Source organism: Temnothorax longispinosus, chromosome 10 (assembly GCF_030848805.1).
Source record: "Temnothorax longispinosus isolate EJ_2023e chromosome 10, Tlon_JGU_v1, whole genome shotgun sequence".
NCBI classification, from domain to species: Eukaryota; Metazoa; Arthropoda; class Insecta; order Hymenoptera; family Formicidae; genus Temnothorax; species Temnothorax longispinosus.
Genome location: NC_092367.1, coordinates 2,743,395 through 2,766,094, shown reverse-complemented (window position 1 = coordinate 2,766,094; position 22,700 = coordinate 2,743,395). Strand labels below are relative to the sequence as shown.

The 22,700-nt window shown below is 37.2% G+C and overlaps 2 protein-coding genes and 1 pseudogene across 3 annotated transcripts; 2 read left to right on the top strand and 1 right to left on the bottom strand.

Annotated features, from left to right (window-relative positions):
- Positions 1–537: 537 nt before the first annotated feature.
- On the bottom strand, positions 538–20,516 carry LOC139820627 (uncharacterized; annotated as a pseudogene).
- On the top strand, positions 4,214–6,025 carry LOC139820625 (mitochondrial pyruvate carrier 1-like). The gene is made up of 3 exons (XM_071791031.1): positions 4,214–4,897; positions 5,134–5,234; positions 5,761–6,025. The coding sequence occupies exons 1-3, from the start codon at positions 4,839–4,841 to the stop codon at positions 5,928–5,930; spliced, it is 330 nt and encodes a 109-aa protein (XP_071647132.1). The 5' UTR covers positions 4,214–4,838; the 3' UTR covers positions 5,931–6,025.
- A 259-nt stretch (positions 20,517–20,775) lies between the features above and the next one.
- Positions 20,776–22,431, top strand: LOC139820623 (BOS complex subunit TMEM147). Of its 2 annotated transcripts, none has more exons than XM_071791030.1 (4): positions 20,776–20,996; positions 21,075–21,213; positions 21,747–21,968; positions 22,051–22,431. In XM_071791030.1, exons 1-4 carry the CDS (start codon positions 20,920–20,922, stop codon positions 22,300–22,302), a joined length of 690 nt encoding a protein of 229 aa, XP_071647131.1. In that variant the 5' UTR covers positions 20,776–20,919; the 3' UTR covers positions 22,303–22,431. The 2 variants fall into 2 exon arrangements, with proteins under 2 accessions (XP_071647131.1, XP_071647130.1); XM_071791029.1 differs by having other exon boundaries at positions 21,732–21,968.
- Positions 22,432–22,700: the final 269 nt, after the last annotated feature.

The following is a 22,700-nucleotide window of genomic DNA, read 5'->3' as shown; positions in this document are numbered from 1 at the left end:
AGTCACGAATCGTACGTGACAGCTCCGCCGCGCCGCACGCGCTACATCCGTTCTGACAAATGTGGAAAATCAATACTTCGGCCGTAACATATTGCTCTATATGTGTAGTTGCGAATTTCGAATACTTGAAACTGCTTAAATTTAAACTATTATATTTAGTGGTTTAGGATTGTTACTGGAAAATTAACATTTCCGATTATATACATTTTTCATAATTATAGAAGAAATATACTCCATTAGATAAAGTAATCTAATGGCGAAACAATTATAGCAGAAATTGATAATATCTCCGCTCAATTGGAACTGTTATATAATTAAACGAAAGAATGTTCAAATGGAAAGCTCTGCAGAATTATATTAATGATACTATATTGGCGGCCAGTCTATCATATTTCAGTTTTTAATTAAAAACAAGCGATCAAAGAGGATGCCATCGGAAGTGTAAGAAAGTTTCTGTCATAGAATATAAAAGCTATTTAATTATCAATTATCTATATAACAAATAACAAAGCGAAGATATAAAGTTATGAACACGTAAATTACTTTAAAACAATTCAAATATTGTTATTTAATTTTCATTAAAAATATTCTTCTAAAGTTAATACCATTGCAGTAACAATACATTGGCTCATACGCCATATAAGTCATATGACATATTTTATCCGGCTACTGCGCCGAAAGATACGTACCTGCAGACAATTTCTTTTGCGCTTGGGCCCGCGGGCGAGAAAAATTGTTAAGAGAAATTTTCCTGACTTTAAGTGACGTTGATGTACGAGTGTAACCAAGAGAACGCCTGCAAGAATGTCAGATTCCTTTATTTCCCGCGAAAAGCACAGAAACCAACACTCCAATAGCGGAAAGCGCGATTACGCGATTAAAACATATGAATTATTAAGTCATGCGTAATTTCGATATAAAGTTTGAGCAAAAGGTTCGAACATATAAAGTTTTCGAAAAGTGGACATGAGACATGAGAGAGAGGGAGGGGGGCTGCTAGTATATAATTAAATGTTCGTAATTTTATAAGTTCTTAGTTTGCTCGTAATGATATATGAGATAAGGACAATGAAATATAAGTTGTAAGATAACTGTAACGGACATTCGGGCGAGTCAGTCGGAATCTGGCAATTATTCCTTCCTTAATTGTGCACTAATTATCTCAACATCAATCGGAGTGCTCGTTTCATACGACGGGGACCACAGCCTGTAATTCGATTCTATACATCGAACCGCGGCGGATAATTAAAAGCATTGTCAGAGCGGAATACGCGGACAAAGGGACTAGACGCGCACAAAGGGAAAAGACACTCTCGTTTAAGTCCAATCGGTAATTACTAGTCGCTAGTGAAATTTTAATGAAACGCGGACTTATATTGAGGAATGCATTGATCGCGATATGCAATTGGCATGACATAATTGTGAAAATTGAATTTATTGAGTAATTATTGAGCAATGATTAGCTATGACAAATTATATAATATAATATCTAATATATACAAATATGAAACATTGCTCTACAAATTCAATTTATTATTTTGCTGTCTAATTTCTATTTAATAGAGATTCAACATCCAGTAGATAAAAAACAATCATGTTGCTTCATGCGGCGATGATTTGCGGCGATTCCGTCGTCGAATGCGAGTCAGACTTACGTGAACGCGCGACTTTTTATTCGCAGGGGGATGAAAGTCGTGTGTCGTGCGCGGACGGCGAGTGTGCTTGTCGACGGTTCTCTCTGAAAAGAGCGTATAGCGGGGGTGTTGGCAAATACGTAGGACGCATTCAGATCAGCGTCGGCCGGGAACGAACCGAGGGGATCCACCGAACGGGAACGACGACGGAAAAGTAGAAAAGGTTTTTCGGAGCGCGTCAGCAAGAGACATCAGAGGCAAGAGAGGCCGCGCCATTTCCTCCAGTCGAATACAAATCAAATACGTGCGAATGTATCGCGCGTTGTTGCTTTGTACCTCGGCAAGAATCAATGCGAGAGGGACGAAACTTTGTTTCGACAAAGCCAAAACCTCTTCATCGCTTCTACGTCCCGCGTAAATAACTAATGAATCCATTCAACTTCGAGTAGTTATCTTTTCCCGATGTAATTTAATCTGTATGCAATATAAAATTGCGCATTTCTTATTTATAATTCAGTATAATTTTCGTAAACTACTACTAATAACATTTTTACTTTGACTATCGCATTCCTTGTTTATAATTTAATACAATTTTAGTCCCATTTAATCCAATTAGTAACATTTTCTGACTATTTATTACACATCAAAGAAAGAGAAGTAACATTTTTCTCCGTTACCGTTTGCGTTTTAGATAATATTATATCTAAGTCTTATAGGTATATACCTTTATGTTCTTGAAATACGAGGAGTCAAATGTTATAAATGTAACGACCTCGGGAGATTCTCGGAGAGCGGCTGGGAAAGCAGAATAAATATTGATACACGTCAAAGGGAACGTCGCGTGTAAATGACATTCCGGGAGGATCGCAAAATGCAGCACGGCGTAATACGCGAGACGGAAAATAGCGGCAATACTCTTGAGTGCCTCGGATGGTGGCCTGGGGGACCTAGGGACCGCGGGATAAGGATTTGCTTTCGAAAAGGGAGAGAAACACTCGTGCGAATGCTACATGCGAGAATGCATATGCAGGAAACATAGTCGATTTTAGGTACGTGTACACCGGGCGCCTGCCGGGGCACTCGATACATAATCGAGATAGAAAATTGGATACGACGGATAAAATAAAGAGAGATATCTCTTCTCATTTCCTTTCTTTTTCTGCTTTTATAAAAGTTTAAGAAAATTTCACCCTCTTCAATTTTATTCCATCTTTTTCAAATGCAAAACGTGGCTTGCGCATATTAATGCTGAAATTTGATATAAGACTCGTAAAGTTAAAGATAGTGTAAAGATAAATATTGAACAATAAATGTGAAGGATTGCTAATTTTTATAACGTAAAATATCAAAATATTTAAAATACGTGTTTCAAACTTATTTTAAAAATCATATACAGCTAGAAAACAAAATTATGTTAATGAGCTATGGTAAACTATACCTAACTAACTAAATATTAACGTCTTTTAAAATCTGACAATAATAAGTAAAAATAGAATTCATTAACATAATAATACTGAAAAGTAACTCTTAAATTTAAATGTGTATCATTGTAATATAAGACTCTTATACTTAAACAATGGCATTTAAATTTCCAAAATTATATAAAATAGTGCAGTCTATTAGTATCGCAAAAGAAAAGAATTACTCCGAAGCTAAAGCGATCATGGTCGCTTATCGAACTTGAAATATCGTCAGGCCGAGGGTGCCGGGATCGCCTCGACACACTGCTGGTCTTCGAGGGTCCCATAGTCCATCCCCTTCTTAGATCAATAATACTATTCCCGTAGCAGCGCATGCGTCCCGCAGCATCTCCCGTTACAACCCCCATACGCGAGCTGGTTTCCACCCCCGTTGAGCCACGTTCAGAACGCCGCGTACCCCTCCATGCAACATTCATAGCACCATCAATATTATACGCGCGAAATAATAACCTGTGCATTTATTATGAGGGGGGTGGCGCCGTCCGAAGATCGATATAAAAAAAAAGGATCGTGACAAATATGCGTGCAAACTGTTATGCATATCGATCAACGAATAATGAAGGGTCGTGAGAAAAGATGGATCGGTACGTGTAATTTGTCTAGTGATCAATCAGTGAAAAAATTAGTCGACCGATATATGTATAAATGAAGAATATACTCCATATATTCTCCACTGTGAAACGCGTAACAATTGGTTTAAAAATATTTTATTATAGATTTATCATTATTTGTGTTAAATTCAAAATGTATAGAAATATTGAAACTTTGTGCGCTTTTACCTAAAAACTAATGCGCTTTATTGATATATACGGAGATTAACAAATACATCAAATATTAAAATTATAAATACTGTACGTAAATACGTACAGTATTTATGCATATATTTAAATGTTTTAACGTGCAGTGGATACAATATCCATTATATATATGATAATTATTCTTCATTTACATTGCATAGGTAAATAGTACACGACTGATAAGCAGGCGACCTCGATACGCGGATCATTGGCTATGCTATGAAAAGATACGTTTGTTACGAAACCATATCTAGCGAGGCTCGTAAACAGCGTAAACATCAGTGACGCGAGAAATCTCGACTTGAAATTCCGGTTTTCTCACTATTCAGACGACAGTTAGCGTTCAGTAGTCATAGATCCGACTAAAGAGATCGCGCAACTATCGTGACAACTATCATAAAAGACGTGCGGTAATTTGAAAAAGTAACTTCAAACTAAAGTATGAAACGCGTTATACTCAGTCTTGGCAAATGATTTATAATCTCTCCTTGTTATCGTTGTGATAACGTCACTCTGTTTATCCTCAATGCTCGTCATAGCGCTTTGTAAGCATGTTAAAGTTTTAAAACCTAATTGCTGAAAAAAATGTTAGTGGTGTGACAGTGCAATTACATCAGTTCAAGCTCAAAGAGAAAATTGCGGCGCAAATCGACGCCCATTAGAAATTCTCGAGATAATAAGCGAAATCACGTTTCTGTGATAAATCGTGTAACGAGTCGCGGTAACAGAAGTTACAGAAATCAACTTATATATCCCGGTATTGGTTTTATCGTCGCTTGATCTCGACGCCTTTCAGTTGGAACTGTCAGTGTCGGAGCCGTTTAGGTTACATACAAGGCAAATACATAACCGATTTGCTGCACGTATAATCTTGTAGCGAACGTGATTAAAAATCTTGTTGATATCGTATTCCGACTTCTTTCGTCATGTCTAAGCGAATGACGAAATCTCTGCTAACTAAAGAAACCAGAGATTATTTTTTAAGGTAATGTTCATTTAACATACATAAGATGGATTGACTTATAAAATATTGTACGTGCGTAAAATAAAATAATTAAAATCGATATTTTTTCAATTAAAAAAAAACTACAATGTTTTTTTTGTAATGATTTCCAATATTATAAAAATCATTGATCGTGATGGTTCCTCTTTTGTAAGATAATTGTACTCGGCTCTCGCGTAAGAGTACAATTTATGGAAAAAAACGAACTACTTTTTAAGCACACACTTCTGGGGTCCAGTATTCAACTGGATGATACCTATAGCGACCATATCCGACACGCGAAAGCATCCGAAAATCATTAGCGGCAAAATGACTTTAGGTGAGTTCGATATATAGCTTTACCGGTAGACCTTTCGAAGAATTCATTCACCGTCTCGTAATAATCGCGACAGAGCGAGTTGATGCGCGACTAACGGAGGGAGGGAGGGGGAACGAGGCTCGAGAGGGACCCATAAAATAATTGCTGCTCGAGCGCAGCAAATAACCGTTTATTTCTTAATGAGCGGCACGTTGCAAATGTCTGGGGTGCATACCGACCTAAAACGAGTCTGCAAATAAAATGTTACAGTAAAATGTTATAAGTTTAATCACGTTTAATCTCTCAAACGCGGCCGCTACGCCAAAGAGTTTCCCCTGAGTCTCGTAAATATAATGTCTCTGAGAGAACTGCGTATTCGCGTAACGAAGAAATCTAAAATCATTATACTCTAAAATCTATTTCTCGATAATAATGAAATAATAAGATGATAAATCATGTGTGGTAGTAAATTTATTATATTAATTTACATATTATTTACACACGCGTCAGTTTATTTGATTTAAGTTTCTTTCTGATTTGTTTATAGCCTTGACCCTGTATTCCCTGGTGTTCATGCGGTTCGCTTGGAAAGTACAACCGCGAAATTTGTTGCTGTTAGCATGCCACATCACAAATGCCGGGGCCCAACTCACGCAAGGTTACAGATTCCTCGATTATCACTACGGCCAGCAGAAAGAACTCGAACAGAGTAAGTGACGTGAAAAGTCAGTAACCGAGTAATGCAATTACAACGATACGCTTATCTACAAATATGTTACGTGCAAAACACTAATAAAATCTATTTCCTTATACTATTGACTTTTGCTATAAAATAATCGTAATAAAATAATAATAATATTATGTAGATGAGTGTTGCTTTCTATTCCGGCGAAACGTGATAAATTATACGCATATTAAATTTAATATGCGCATAAAATGTCGATAATAATTTGTGTTTACCATCGTAAAAGAAATTTCTTCCAGTTTCCTCACTCTCATTACTGCGTATAAAAAAAAATATATGTGCAAATATAAAATATATACATATGTTCTTTCCATTATCGGAGCATGTTATCAACCGGTAACGCTCTGATACTCACGGCAAACTTCATCGTTGCTCAACAGATTTATTGCAACAATCTAAGATGCAAACAATAGTAGCGCGGCGTTAGATTTAACCGCGGCAATTATTATAAAAGCGTGCGCGTGAGCGTGTAATATATTATAATAATTGCTAATATATTGGAAAGCCAGCTCTCGAGGGCCTGGCGTAATGTATCCTTGGCGCAACACTGTTAACATCGTTGCGTACGCCCAAACGATTCCGCTTATTAAGTTATTCCGTTACTATTCTTCTGGTAATTGTGGCTAACGCGCGGTATTTATGATTCAATGTTCGCGTGCTACAAGACCAACTTGCATGCTCCGAGATATATGTAGCATCTTCGTTATCTTTCCTCAATCGCAACTGAAATGATAAGATTCCGCAGTTTTTCTAACATATATGAGGCACTTGATATTTACGACGGCTATTCAAACGATGCTATTCGTTGATATATCATTTATACTATTTGTTTCTTCTATTCGTGATATTTTAACAAATTTGAAATCAACTTAACGAAGGTTTGATTAAATATCATTTTTTTCTTATTTTCAAATGTGTAATTCTTTTTATTTCGTAATCATATACTTAAGCTTGTTTCTTTTGAATAGACAATTTTACTGAATTTTCTCAGAACAAATAATCATCCTCTCCGTTCTCTTCCAGTCTTTTTCTACCTTGCATGCCACTCTCTTTCTTCGTCCATTGTTACTTTTCCGTATCTAAAGGGCACAAGTTTATTCGCCTCGGCCCCAATTCGGCAGTACGAACGAATGTATAAGGAGAGCAATAATTTTCTGGGGTAGCCTCTAGCGCGCGATACTACAGGGGCGCGGGCCACGGCATGGCGGGCACTCGATCGTGCTAGGGTCATTTTATGGGATCTGGCACGGATCAGACGCACGAATCTATCCTCAGTATTTTCCGAATGCTAAGCCGCGCCGTCCTTCTCTCCCCGACACATTCTTCCCTTCGCCTCTCGTTTCTCTTTCCGTCCGCCAGTCCTGTCCAAGGATATAAAATCCACCCCCGACTAGCTGAATAAATATATATGGCCTTATTAGCCCCCTGTGCTTGGCGTCGATCATGCGGCACGCCCTGGCCGGCGCTCCTTTGCCGCTCGCTGATGAAAATGTTTCAAATGACGTCACGTATAATAATGTTTCCGCAATGTTCTTGAAAAGTTACTTGAAAGTGAATTTCCAAGAAATAAATTATTTTTATTTTTAAATGAAGTCGCATGCGTTAAATACTTATTGTACGCACGTCGCACGTCGCACGAAACTGACGTAGTTGTAAAGACACCTAAATTTGTCCGTATTATCCGTTTCGCGCTAGTGACGAATCAGAATAATCGCTTTCTACACTCCGTCGTCGATAAGACAAATCCGGCGTTTTCCATTCACGTCCTTCGGTCCTGCGGGTTTTGTCGTGGCCGCGCGGAGACAATCGGAGAATCGTACGAGGAGGGACGTGGAGAAGACGAGGAGCGACAGGGAGAGTCCTTCGGGACTGATTTCACAAACAAATGCCGCCGATTGAATCCTGGCATGTCGCAAGATGGATCGCTCTCTTTGAATCACAGATTACCGGCCGCCTCTCTGCCTTCCATCTCGCCTCGCGTCGTCGTATCGTTCCTTCGTACCGCCGCGCCGCGCCGCGCGCCGCGACGTACATCGTCCTCTCCTTCGCTTCGCCCTCCCTGCTGGGTCCACTTCGTTCTTCGCGGAGGCGCTTCCACCTTCGTGAACGGCTCCAGCGGGCAGCCTGGCAATTTGCCACATGCCTACGCAGCTGCGACCCTCTCTCTTTCTCTTCCTCACCCTGCCGTTACTGGCATCTCGAATCTTATGTCAACGACGACCAAGTGGATCGGGACCGTAAAGTGTCGCGAAATTGACGGATTAATAAAGCACCTATGTTAATTGGATGTCGAATAAAAGCTTTGTTTAAAACAATTATATTTAATACGATTAAACGGATTGATACAATATGTTTGTATCGCGCGCGTATTGCATTAATTGTGTTACATATCAAAGATACGTAAAATAATCTGCAATTGAGTTTAATAGTTTTGTAGATGCAAATGAGTGAATAATAATTAAAGATATTGAATAGCGTTGCAAGTAACAGCGAGTACAGGCATATTGGGAAGAAAAGCAGAGCGTCACTATTACGATAGAAATCGCGACGCGGCGCGGCGCCTCGGAAACGCCGCGCCGGCCACAATGGAAGAACGTTTCCGTCGACGCGTTTGAAATAATTCGATGAAGAGGAAAAGCGCGCCGCCGCAAACGAAATGAACTGTAAAGCGGAATGCTCGGATTGTAAAGCCGCCCCCGCGGAGTTGCATGAACTGTGACCGGCAGAAAAAAAAGAGGAAAAGAAGGAAAAAGACAGAGAAAGAGAGAGACCGAGGGGAACGACCCTCGCTCCGAGACTTTTCGACGCTGGGACGATCTTTAAATTAAGTGCGTCAGCTTATGACGCCCGTGTAAAGTCTTGCAGGGTGGATTTTTTATTCGCGTGCACGAGTTGAGCGGGAAGACTCCTGAAATGCGTGGCGAATTGCGCGCCGCCAGCGGGGACCCCGAGGGTGAAATGAATCAAGCACACCCTCGCCACGCTGGACATACATTAGGCTGACACTGGACTTACCATTCGGAATGCTGACGATTTCTTATGTCAGGGATGAAAAGGACTAAGAGTGTTTCCCTGGAAAATCGAGGAAATATTTCGCGAAAACGAACAGGGTCTTGACGCTAGTCATAATCATCTTGAGAGAGACTCATACCTGCGATAGTTTTTATTATATATATGTAATAATATACATACATAATAATATACATCGCAAATCTCTATATATATATTTTTTTAAAGCTAGGAAAAGAAATGGAGAGAATTTTCTCTAGAACTTTAGCTTTCTTTAAACTTAATAAATGATGCCACAATAAATGTTATTTAATATCTTGACTGAAGCTGAATTGGAAACTTCTTTCTGTGATTCTTCTTCTAAAAACACTCTGAATCGTTTAAGCGGGATATTATTGTAGTTAACAAATGTTAATAAAATATAAATGTTAGCCATTATCAAAACAACGAAAAATGGGAGAATTTCGAGATCTGTCGAACACGGGCTACAAAAAAGATTATCGGAAAAACATCACGCAGAGTTTAACGCATCAACTGCGAGATGTATACACGCCTGGTGGATTCATAAAAATCTACTTTAGCCACCCCTGTAAAATAACATGGGAGTCAGGGCGCGTGCGATCGTAAGCGCACCATAAGAACATAAAACGCGCCGCGTTAAAAAAATCATGAGTGTACTATCTTGCGCGTCATTTCTCCGGCGTTACATAAATATATAAATTCGCTAATTTTTTTTCCCTCCCGAAGAGTATCATAATTCGTTAAGAGATGCGAGTATATCCAAAGAGTATCGTCTTTGAAAATTACGTAACGCACATACATATAATCTCGGTAATTCGACGAAAAATGCAAGTGATTTCGAGAAGTAGAAATAAACGCTTGCCCATTTTCCTCGAATGAGTTTACGACAAATAAGAAACGAAGATTCACGAGAAATGACGAACGTAAGAGTGCGAAAGGTAATGGGGTTGGTCTGACTGGTCGGCGCTACTACGACGGGATGTTTTCGTTCGAGGGGGTGGGACAACGTAGATGGCAACATAATCCCCGATCGAGGAGCCTGGCACATGGGAACATGGGGGACATCTTATCTTCATATTACACACCCGTCGTGGTTCTCAACCTAAATTGTCAGCAATGTGTCTCCATAAGTCATATAGTATCCGAAAATCGATAGGTACAAATTATCTCGATTAATAATAGTGATACAGATATTTTACATTTAATAATCCTTTTAAAAATATGCAGAAAAATTTAAAATATAGGTAAAAGTGACTTTTTACTGCCATTGACGAAATAAATTTATATCGCTGAGTTTACTCGAGGTCAATTTTCTGAAAGAAAATTCTATCTTATTTTCGCAGAAATTTCGCAAAGATATTCATCTTACGTTCTCATTTCAAATACTCTGCACTGTGTATTCCTCGCAATTTCTCCGCCAGTGTCAAATACATTCTATCACGCAAAATCGATATCTCATAAGATTAATAAATGTCACATCGACTCCACGATTGAATCGATCGATGCCGTATAACGCGCACTTGGATTACGTTACTTTAAAAGTTTCGCAGAAGGCAGTAAACAACTTCTGCTTCGTACTGCGCGAGAATCACACGTGCTACCGTACGGATACGGAAGTAGATGGACACGCGCGTGTACGTACACCCGCATACACGTACGGGCTCGCATATAGAACGATTTCAGCGACTGAGGATGGTTTATGACCCGTAACCTTTCTACCTCCCCTCTCTCCTCCTCTCCAACCCCTACCTTCGCAGATCTCCACCCGCTCTATCCCGCGCAACGTGACTCCATCCCCCTGTAAACTCGATCCAATATATTAGGGTTAGCTTCAGCGGGAAGAAGCTATCGACGCCGACCTACCGAATCGCCGTCTTTGCCATTTCTGCCCGTCGAACTTTCTCAGAGACTCGATAGTTTGGGTCCTGATAATCGATAGAAAAACTAACGGAGAAAGTAATCAGCTCCGAAGGAAACGTGCATATCGTAGAAGATTGCATCCTTTGGTTGATTTACTATATTTTATGATCTCTGAGAAAAAGATGTGTACATTGCTAAAGAGAAGTTTGAATATGATTCAACAAAAATTGAATTCCTTTGACACATGCAAACTGTTTAATCTTTAATTACAGCAGTAATTTTGTTAAAGAAATAGAATAACAGTTAATAATTATTTTTAAGATAAATTCATAAACGGAAAAAGTGAGAATTTTCTCCAAAATTTGTTACTGATAATCGAAGTTACGATTTTATTGCGGCGAGAGCCGCGACAGCACACGACCTTTTTTCCCTTCGATTTCCATTTTCCCCGATATGCAGTGCTCCGCAATTCTACCCTCCTTACGATTGGCCGCTACAAGGGACTCCGGTACGTTCCGCCAGACGCTGGGGTTGGCAACTTTGAAGGATATTTTTTATTCATGTGACGTGTTTGAGGGCGCGGAAAAACACATTCTCCTGATCCAAGCTAGGATCGAACCAGGGGAATCGTACTTCCACCTACGTCTCTCGGCTAGAATCGTCAATTTTAAAATTCTCCCCGAGCCAGAGGTCTACAGTCTCGTCCTTTTCGATCAAGATAGACGAGTCAACGTAAAGCAATTCGATCGGAGTACAAAAGCTGGACAGCTTTGATTCTGGCAAACTTTTAATACGGAAGAAAAAGATTTTAAAATAACTTTTCCTTTTATCCAGTTATTACATTCCCGGCAAAAAATAAATTTATACAGCTCTACATTATTTTTATCCGTTTAACCCTCCGTAGTCACACCGGGTCAATTTGACCCGAGCCTCAACTTTGGTCGTAAATATCTTGCTCGTAACTTGAAAATTGGCGGGCATGACGCCCTCTAAATGACACCCTCTGTAGTTAAAAAAAAATTTTTTTTTGAAAAACAAATTTTTCGCGAATTTTTTTTATATGTTAAAAATTCCTGAGGCCTTTCTTTTTTATAGCAATCAATTTAGCAATATCGCAAGTGCATTCGAGAATTTTTTCAACACGATCGGTGGATAAATGGTCAAATGGCGAACGGTCAAAGTTCGTCTCGGGTCAAAATGACCCAGAGTGACTTCCTTGTTTGAAAAAATAGGTGTGACTACGGAGGGTTAATAATTATGACAAATTATTACAGCTGAATATTGTCTCAATGTATTAAGCGAAAATAGCAATTTCGAAGGAACGATCGAGTAGTGTTCTTATTTGCTGAGATTTTTAGATCGTCGGATAAGCTTGGAAAATCTTGAAATAAAGATGAGAAAACTTGAGTCCCGATTTGAGGACACAATATCAATAGTACTCTTTCCCGTATGAGCGTACGGTAAAACGACGCTAAAAAAAAGCTCTTTTGTTAATTGGTCGCTTAAAACCAAAAGATGGGGAGATTTCCAGGGAACTTGCGAGACGCAGCTCGTCCCGTGGGATATCAAGGAAATTCTACGGATCGGAAGTCTTTCAAATATTTAGCGGCAATATCCAATTTCTCCTCCTGTATCCCCACAATTCTTCATAGTTGATTTGCCGCGGCCATCGTTCGACTAAAGGCCATTATCGATCGATCGCGAGTATATCTTTAATTAGAAAAGTCGTACATCTTTAATTAAAACAAAACTCTTGTATTGTATAATAAAACATTTTATAATGATAATAAAATTGTGTTGCGATTAATGGAAATCATTTTAATATTTTTCTCTTAAACTGATAACGTACTTGTAATTAAAGGTAACATTAGATAATCGTGTTTAGAACTTATATGAGCCAATGGGTAACTTTTAAGAATTTCGGAGTCACATAATAGGTTTTCTCTTGCACCCTTATTTCAATCAGGATCTGTCAACACAGCCAAGAAAGTTAAGACGCGGTATACGCGCGCGCGAATAACTCTTTAGTAAGTTGTTGGTTTCGCCAGCAGATAATTCCAGTGCACGAGAAAATTGCGGATATCAGCGACACATAGTGGCCTCGTCAATTTGGAAATGACAAGGCAGTCGGCTGCGCGGACACCGCCAAATGGAACTTCTAAATGGATAAGATATAAGAGTTAACACTCGAGCGAAAGGAGGAATTAGGTGTCTGATGTATGAGCCACCGTCATCTACCCGTTCGCTTCCGATGAAGCATGCGCTCCGTAAATGATGGCGACATTTTCTCCGGATCGTTCCTTTGAAAAATGTTGGATAAATCCAACGGGTCGCGGGAATAAAGAGCGTCATTATCAAATTATAGTTAATATGCTAAGAAAAAACGAGATGGTCTTTCGCGTATTATGCGAATTATCAAATTGTAGCCTCATTTTGTTTTAATCGCGTTTAATCCAAACGTAAAAGTTCCCGAAAATTGATATCACCGTATCGCGGGATCGATAAACCGCGAGGGCGACGCGAGGGGCATTCCCATCGCGCAAAGTTTGCAGATTCGATCTCCGCGACATCGACACGAGCAAACGCACAAGTCAGGGAAGTAGAAGTGGATGGCAGGGTGATGCATGTCCCGTGTACCAAGGGGTGAGGGGGATGGCACGGAAAACGTGATCCTGTGACTGATCCGTGAAAGCGTGAAAGGGTTTCCACTCCTTTTTCCACCCCTTTATCCACTCTACGAGAACACGGGGGTGTCGCGAGGCGACGATCAATCACTCCATGCCACAGCACCGACGCACACCTCCCTTTCCACCTAACTGACATCGTCTCCCCCCCCCAACAGCCACCCACTCTTCACCACCCCGCAGGGGTTAGGATATTCACATAAAGGATTTTCACTAATATAGAATCGAAACGAACGACACTCCTTTTGAATCAAACGCGATATTTGTACATTATCTACATATTGTTTATCGTTACTTAAATATTCAGATCCGAAAAAAATAAGAAAAACTCACCGTTATTATATCGACAATAAAATATTTTGTATTAATGTGTCAAAATATTACACCAAAATCATATTTCTCCAAAAGACAATTTCTTGCTTACTCATTGTGAACAATATATTAATTTTTATCAAAATAAAATACACCTCGGAGAAAACCCTTGATGCTCGCTACAGATTTTTCTTCGGCAAAATATCGGCAAGTATAAAGAAAAGGAAGAATGAAGGAAGGAAGGAAGGAGGAAGGAAGGAAGGAAGGAAGAACGGCTGGACTGCGAGAAAGAGAAAAAGGGCGGCGAGCGAGTGGCGATTAAGGATCATAGGGAAGCGAGCACGCACTGGAAATCGTAGGTCAAGATATCCAATGCTGCTTTTACGGGCCGTGTCCGTGTCGGGAGATACTAAAACTAATGTATTCATGAGATAATTATTTCTTGCATTCATTACGGGGCTGTAAAGTTTTTATTGGATCCTGGCCGGTCTGGTAAAGCGCGAGGCACCTTTACAAAGTTAGAGTACGACTTTCGCTTTCTCGGTCGCCTCTTTCTTCTATTTCACATGGGCCTGTTTACGGCACATTTAAGGACAGTTCTTAGCCCCGGATCGTGCCTCGGATAACCTCCGAAACTCAAACAAGCTAGCGATATCTGGAATGCTAAAAGCATTCTTCAGTAATGTTTAACGGCCCGAGCAATATTTCGACGACCGTATCCGCACTGTGCAACGGGAGAAATGCAAAGTGCTATCCTTCGTCCATATGCACTTTAAGCACATAGCTGATTAATTTTGAAAAATTAATCGTGATAGTTGCAGAAATGCCATCTCACAATAGACATATAGAAAATTTACCTATTAGATTTAAACATTAAGAATATGTTTATCATCGACCAGATTTCGAGAGCATTTGAAATAAAATGTTAAAAAAATTAATACTGCTAGTTATATATATTACATGAGTTTTATCAATAAGTAATCCTAATAATCTCATTTCATATGTATTACATAATCCCTATAACACGAGAATTTTTAGTATATTTATTTTTAACATTTTTTATTTTATACACCAAAATTTTTTATTTTATACACCATCATGCAGTAAGTTCATTATAGAAATCTTCTTGTCCGCGCATCATTATTTTGGCTGTCCGTATAGTCTCTATTTTTATAGAGAGGACCTGGCACAGCCCGTATAATAAAACGTTTCTCGCGCGGATAATACAACCGTTCCCTCTCTTAAAAACACGGGGATAGTATTAATGCCGCGCGAAAGAGTGATTAATTGGAAGCGCGGCGCCGCGCAAGAATATCGACGACAGCGCGGCTTCGTCGGAACGAAGAGCCTTATTCGCCTTTGTACATCCGCCAATTATATCTCTTTAATTAGAGTCACTTCCGCGCAACACCGTCTCAGACATTAAATAATAAAGAGATGCTCGTTAAAAACTTTTTTTCACCCGCGGCCCGCCGTTTTTTCTTTCCCGCTTTAAATATGCAAATCGCAGCTTAATGGCCAATCAAAGAGTTCGGTTGGAAGTCACGCCGCGTCTACTTCATTAAGCATCTTTGCAGTTGAAATCCTTCTTCATCCCCCGCCTTCGTTATTATTAAAATAGACACCACGAAGAATCTTTTGTACAATTCCGTTTAAAATGCGGTAAGGCCAGTAGTCATATCTCATTGCATCATATTTCGATGAAATTATAAATATGTATTTAAATCTTAAATATCAGTACAATATAATATAAAATCTTATATATATATATATAATTATATATTTGTATTTTTGTGCGAATCTAAATTTTATCTTTAAGTCGTGTTTGTCCGTATTGAACGCAATTTTCTCAAGCATATTTGACAAAAAATCAGTAACACGTAAAAAGGGAGAAATATCTGACATTCTAACTTTGCAGACACCCATTAAATGTTCTTTGGACAACTTTTGAACTTCCGCTTGGAAATTTCCAAGGAAACTCGCTTGAAGATTTCGATCTGATTCAACTTGCGTCTTATTAGACTCCAACATCGCAATCGAGAATTTTTCTTGCACTGGTACTCTCTTCCAGTATTATAGAACTAAGCAAAAAAAAACAGCAAAAAAGGTAACATGGATGCTGGCAGACACTGTCCCAAAAGGACGTAGGCGCCGGTGGAATATTAACAACTTCGCCCTGGAGCCCTGAAGAAAGGACATTATTCCTTCCTGCACTTGCTTCCGCTGAATGAGAAAAATATATCAATTTCTCTGTCGTATAAAAATGTGCTTATCCGTTGCGCACAAGGAATGGAAAACATTCTATGGACTTTTCCATATCCCGGCACTGACACAACGAAGAAATATGCCAACGTCCGTGAAACAAAAGGAGAAGGGAAAAGAGATATGGAGATGGGGATGAAAATGATAGAATTTTCTTTCCGTTTTCTACATTTCTCTGATTACTATGAAGATGTATTAATTTTTCCACCATGTATTATCTTTCTTCATCGTACTATACATCAATCTTAATGTTTTTTGAATCTTCTTTCTGCTGTACAAAAGTGAACGCGTGAAAGAACGATATTTAGATAGATTAGGTTTTTCCTGCGAGAAGTCGAACGATCCTGAAAGGATCAAGATTTGAGAATCGACATAAAGAGACGGAAATTTCCGATGTGTAAGGGAGGCGATAGTGTTAATGTACGGAGGCAGGCAGAACACGGAAGAATGGAGTTGACGGTGTGAAAATGATGAAGGCCGGAACCGGAAATGAAGCTCGTCGTTATACATTATCCTAACGTCAATGGAAAAAGTGGAAATATATGAACAATGCAGCTTACATGACGATTTCTCTCATAATAATTTATATATTTATTATCGTTTTACATAACGAAAATAACGAAGAAAGCGTTTTGTTTTAAACATTTATAAAGAATTAATTTTGTACAAAAGTACACGCATACATGTATACTTGCACGCCTAATTAAGTTCGATATTTTAATAGATAACATAGAAATAGAAGTTTTAGATAAATAAAATAGAGAGAAATGTTTTTGAATTTATTTAAATTCCTGATCTCTGTTGGTATATATATATATATAACCAACAATTTTACCGCAAATCGGATGTATATTCTATACCATGCGCTGCTCTCGCAAGTCGTGTTACTTACCGAAGGGATGAGGTGAGGAGAAATCGGATTTTCCCGATGCGAGGAACGCTAAACTGAAGAACGATCGATGCCGTAGGCGCAAACGTCGAGACACGAGATTTTCGCACGTGTTCACAGGCCTGTCTATGCGATTCCCGTAATCCTGCGCCGCCCGCGCACGAGCTTTCGTCTCTCCCTGTAAAAAGGAGAGCTGAATTGAAATCGGCTTTCCGAAATTGCGCGCCGTTCCGTAAGGATCCCCAGGGAGGAAAATGCAAACACGCCTATGCTGTGTGGTCCATCAAAGAAGAAGGGAGATAACAAAAGTGCGAAGTTCGGGGGTTGAGAGAGACGCATGTGTCGTCACTCTCAGGATCCGAGATCTTCGTATCTAAATCCAAGATAAATCCAAGAGAAAAGCACTAGGAAGCATTAAGTCCAAATAAACCATTTGTGCACGATTGGTAAAATGTGGGGAAAAGATAGCTTCTTTGATCGGAAAGAATGAGCTGTATATAAAATATGAAAACAAGATTTAGAATTTTCTATATAATAATTGACTATATTTCAAATTAGATCTCTATTACGATTTTCATAATAAGGAATTAAATATAATATAAATAACGACAAAAGTATAGAACGAATAAATAATGACTTATATTATAACGTATATGTATATTATTTTTTTTACTAAAATGTTTCATTATTTTTGAGAAACTTATAAGAAAAGATGTTACATATGCAATAAATATAATAAGATTAAAATTCTTATATTTTTCTTTTTGATCTGACAAAAGTATTAAAAAATCAAGCATATAAAATATGTAACAGTTCATAAAATATCAATTACTTGAAATTTGTTAAAATATTGTGTTGCAAATATTTTTAAATACAATGAATTAGCTTTATCCTAATTACTATAATTTACTGAATTATTGTTCGTTCAGAATATACAATTATTTTGGAAAAAATATTCCATATAGTCACTAGTCACGTCATCTGTTGCAATTATAAGGTACTATAATTAAGTCTGCTGAAATAAATGTGTTGTAGGAAATCAATTGTAGCGCCATCGTACGAATATCATTTGAAACGTGTTGCCTCTTTATAAGTATAAATCAATTTTTTCAAAAATGTTATAAAAAATAAAGCGATATAGATCATACTTATTTTTATCGAAAAATGTTCTTTAGCAGTAAAAACTTAAAAAAAAAATTACGATAAGACAATTTTTATAATAACTTATTAAGCAAGATATTTTAATGATAAGACAATAATAGCCAAATATCACAAATATAAAAAGTTTAAAAAACAAACTGACATACCTTTTCCAGTCGTGATATACTTCAGATTATGTACAATGAATAATATTATACCTATATATTCCGAAAATTAGAGTTTGATTTTTATAAAAATTAAAGTAGAATAATAAAAATTACATGTATATATTAATATTGAAGACCCACTAAAAATGTTACGAATACCGAAAAACATCTGTTTGAAAATAATTGAAAAACCAGTCACACTACACGTTCTTTCACCCTTGAACTCCACCATAAAACTGACTACCCTTTTTCCTGAGGCTTATATGGAAAGCAATAGGGAATGTAAGCTCCACCCATTTCTCACTCCCAAAGAAGATAAAAAGATGTAAATTTGAAAGAAAATATATAGACTATAGAAAGAAAATTATATCCCTTTAGTCCAAACTTATTACAAAAATACTCATATATGTATTAATATACTAGTGAAAAGGAATATCATTCCATTATATTGCATATAACTTATGTAGGTATTACCAATTTTTATCATGTATTATTTCTTCAATAATTCTTATAAACATTTATATAAAATTATTACTTTACTTTAAGGCAATCTGTTTAACAATATTTCTCTTCGTACAGCATACAACGCTCTAGTACACATTTTTTGGGGTTGATCAGATGAAAGAAGTGAAAGGGGTGAATATTTTTTCATTCAAGGGATGAAAAAGGGTGAAGAGTTGAAAGGATAGAGAGGGATACAATTTTTTTCTCACTGAGAATTTCATTGTGCTATTCCATCAGCACTTCAATAAATAGTAAGCAATAATTTTATATAATATTGCAGTTTTAAAAAGTTTAGTTACAGATAATATGAAGGTAACTTCTAATATCTGCCTAAATAAACTCAAGATCATTCAAGATATATTAAAGGATATTTAAAAGAAATGTTTGCTGAAAAAATACAAATCATGTATGTAGCCTTAGTTAACACATGTATTTATTTTTGTAGATTGATTGTATTTAAATATAACATTGTAGAATATTTTTGTGATCTACTTTTAAAAAACTGAAAGTAACTTCTAAAACAAAAAATAAACATAAGCATATCTCTATATATATCTATATAAATATATTTAAAAAATTTTAATGGACCCAAATATTATTCCTTCATTGAAACAGTCTTTTTCTTTCTCTCTCTGCAAGTTTTCAATAAATGGTTCTTGATATATGTACACTTATTACACACTTTCAAAGCTGCCACTTCACATAATCCTGACATCCTGGCAACTACTTGACAAACAGGCACACTGCGAAGCAGTTTTGACAACAGCTTGTGGCGAACTGAGCTACCCTTTCCATGCAGAGTAGTCCGCGGGGTAGATCCAATACGAGCCTGCCCAATCACAGGCAGCTCCCGACCAACCCCCAGGAGTTTATCCTCCGTAAGGAACGTTGGAGAGGGACAGCGAGCAGCAGTCTCCGGGATACCGAGCATGCTCGGACGGAGCAACCAAAATCCCATGTGTCGTATCCTATCAATTTTGATAGAAAACAGGAGAAAAAATTGACCAATCCAATATTTGTACACTAAAAGTTGATAGATGTCTTATTAGTATCTAACTCATTTATGTTGTTGATGAATCTTAGCTTAACTTGTATAAGAGCACTTATATACTATGTCTGTAACACTTACTTAAATGAAAAATATAAAAATCTTAATGTATATATACTCACAAACCGCTGGAAGAAGCATAGTCAATACTTCTGCTGCTGCAGCACCCTTTTTTAGCAGCTACCCCTTTTTATGGGGAAAGGGGTTGCTGTACCCCTTTCAAAGGGGTTAAAATATAAAAGAGGGGCCTACGTAATGTGGCGTCAAAAAAATCTTTTATCGAACGATCGAACGGTGAATTGAATAATGGTAGTTGGAAAGTACGCTATTTCCACATTGCCCTTTTTTTTATAATCACGAACATTTGACACTTTTGTATTTCAATTTTCAAATTATTAAAACATAATCTTCGATTATAAAAAATATAACTTACTTTGATACATATATGTCATAATAAAATATAAACAATATAAACGATGTTTAATATGATGGCTAATCGCAAAATCAATAAAAAATATATTTTCTATGTCACTTTCTTTATAACCTAACAGGTTCGATCATCTTTTGACTAATTTAATAAAAATACGATATATGGCAAAACAATATTTTAGTTTCAATTTCAAAAAACGTGATTTATATATATATATATTTTTTTTGTTAAAATATTTTATACATTAAATAACAACGAGATTTTTATCAAAGCATGCTTACACAGCGTGGTTGGGTTAGGTTGAAGTTTCAGGCAGAACCACTCTTTATCCACAGAGCAACGCTGAGAAATATGATCTACGAGTTTCGAGAGTTCACCACAGTTTGCGACACAAGATTTGTTCTTTATAAATGAACTTTTTGTACTTTCTCTATTTTTTCTCCTTTTCTCTCTGACGCCTAATTATATTTCTGTTTCATCGTAAGTGCAAGAAGTACAGCGCAGCTGCGAAGAACTATATAGGAATAAAAGAGTGGAATGAGTAGATGTATAGTGACATGCCACGATGTCCGTAATTTCATTATGACTCGTTCATTTCTGTAATATCACAAAAATTGACTGAACATCGCCGAAAAATGACGCTATATCACTTCGGAAATTGTCTGGCATTGGTATACGTGCCATACTACTTAACTTACAAATATTCCGGCCTGTAAGTATCCAAGGAGCATTCTCGGTTCTAACCTCGTGAGTTTTAAAGGGACGTGTAATTGAGGAAAAACGTTTTCAGGTCGGAGTACGGCGCATTTTGGAAATGTATTCAAGCCGGTGGTATTTACATATTCACGCAGCTCGTAAAAATGCTGGCGCTCGCAACATTTTTTCCAACTGCTGACAATGTGGGAGAAGAAAGTTTTGATGTTTTTGGAGTATGTATTGTCAGATCTCTTTTCCTAAGTTTTCTTTTCCTTTGCAATCAGGCAAGCATTAAAATTCTGTTGCTTATTGCATCTACTTTATATTGTCTAAAAATAGATAGTGCCCCTATTTACTCCTGATTTTTTTATTTATTGTTTTATAAGCTTTTCTGTTTGAATTATGAATTTGTAAGTCAGTAAATTAATTTATATATTGTAACTAGCTAGCCACACTTATTTTCGAGTCCTTAATTCGCCACACTCTGGTACGTGAGACCGCTCGACTTTGTTGCTTTGTCATTTTCATTCTAATTAATATTTATAAGCTTGTAATGTAAGAATTGGAAATATAGAGTCTATGAATAAGATGTTTATGATAATATTAGATAAAGAAAATGATTTGAATTTAAATTGAAGTAAAACGTGAGAAATGTGAAAACTGGAAAAACGTACAGCGGTTCTCTAGACCAGAATGTGGCGAGGATTCATAATTTGAAGTGTTATAAAGCTCTACACCCTTTTAAAAATAGAAAAATAAATTTCAGGAATTTTTAAAGTCATCCATTGATCTGGCAGACCTGGTAGGAATTTTGTTGGTACTAAACAGTATACCTGGCAAAGGCCACGCCAAGGTATTAACCGCTGGTATAGGATGGGCAGGAGCTGAAGTGCTGCTTACAAGATTCTTGCTGCTCTGGGTTGGAGCACGTGGCGCCGAGTTTGATTGGAAATATATTCAAAAGAGTCTCGAGTCGAACATCAATTTGGTAAGAATTTATTATCTATATTTTATGATGAGAAATTGAGGCAGACGTGCGGATGGAAACTTATGTGATTTGTTCCTAACAGGTGCAACACATAACAACCGCAACATTGGTTTGGTTATGGTCCAGACACGATTTAAAACGTGGTTTAGTTCCTATAGTAATTGGTATGCTTGTACTTACAGTGTACAGGCCACTCATGCTAGACTTTCTTTCATTATTTTTATTAGCTGGCCCATGGTCGGCACTTATTATTAAGGCGATTACCACCTTTTTCATCGGCGCAACAACGTTGCATATTTACGCAGGTCTCGCGCATTCAATTGGAATTTTTTAAACTTTAATTTATGTACATATTACGTGTGTGTGTGTTGTACAGTCGTTTTGATCAATTCATTGATTGATGTCTCCCATTTTCCAATAATACTATAATTGTATATTACGTAATAAATTCGTTGTTATTACATTTATATTGTATTATTTTTATCTTCATAATTGTGTGTCATAAATTTCACAATTTGAAAGCATCTCACTTTATTAAATATTACATTTAACAGTCTTGCGAGCAATAACATGCTACAGTATATTATGTGCGAAAAGAGAAAAGTTTTTAAAGTTGATTATATTTTTTAAATAATACTTTTTTTTAAATACAAATACCAAAGAGATATATTTTTCCAAATACAATATCACGAAAAAATGCTTTTGTATTAATATATGTAAAATTATATAAAT

Bases quoted from the DNA above. Each gene is read 5' to 3' on its own strand.
- LOC139820623 (XM_071791029.1), top strand. From the start codon at position 20,920: ATGACGCTATATCACTTCGGAAATTGTCTGGCATTGGTATACGTGCCA. The intron at 21,214-21,731 runs GTATGTATTGTC...TTTTAAAAATAG, and splicing joins AAAGTTTTGATGTTTTTGGA to AAAAATAAATTTCAGGAATT. The intron at 21,969-22,050 runs GTAAGAATTTAT...TGTTCCTAACAG, and splicing joins TCGAGTCGAACATCAATTTG to GTGCAACACATAACAACCGC.
- LOC139820625 (XM_071791031.1), top strand. From the start codon at position 4,839: ATGTCTAAGCGAATGACGAAATCTCTGCTAACTAAAGAAACCAGAGAT. The intron at 4,898-5,133 runs GTAATGTTCATT...CTACTTTTTAAG, and splicing joins ACCAGAGATTATTTTTTAAG to CACACACTTCTGGGGTCCAG. The intron at 5,235-5,760 runs GTGAGTTCGATA...ATTTGTTTATAG, and splicing joins TAGCGGCAAAATGACTTTAG to CCTTGACCCTGTATTCCCTG.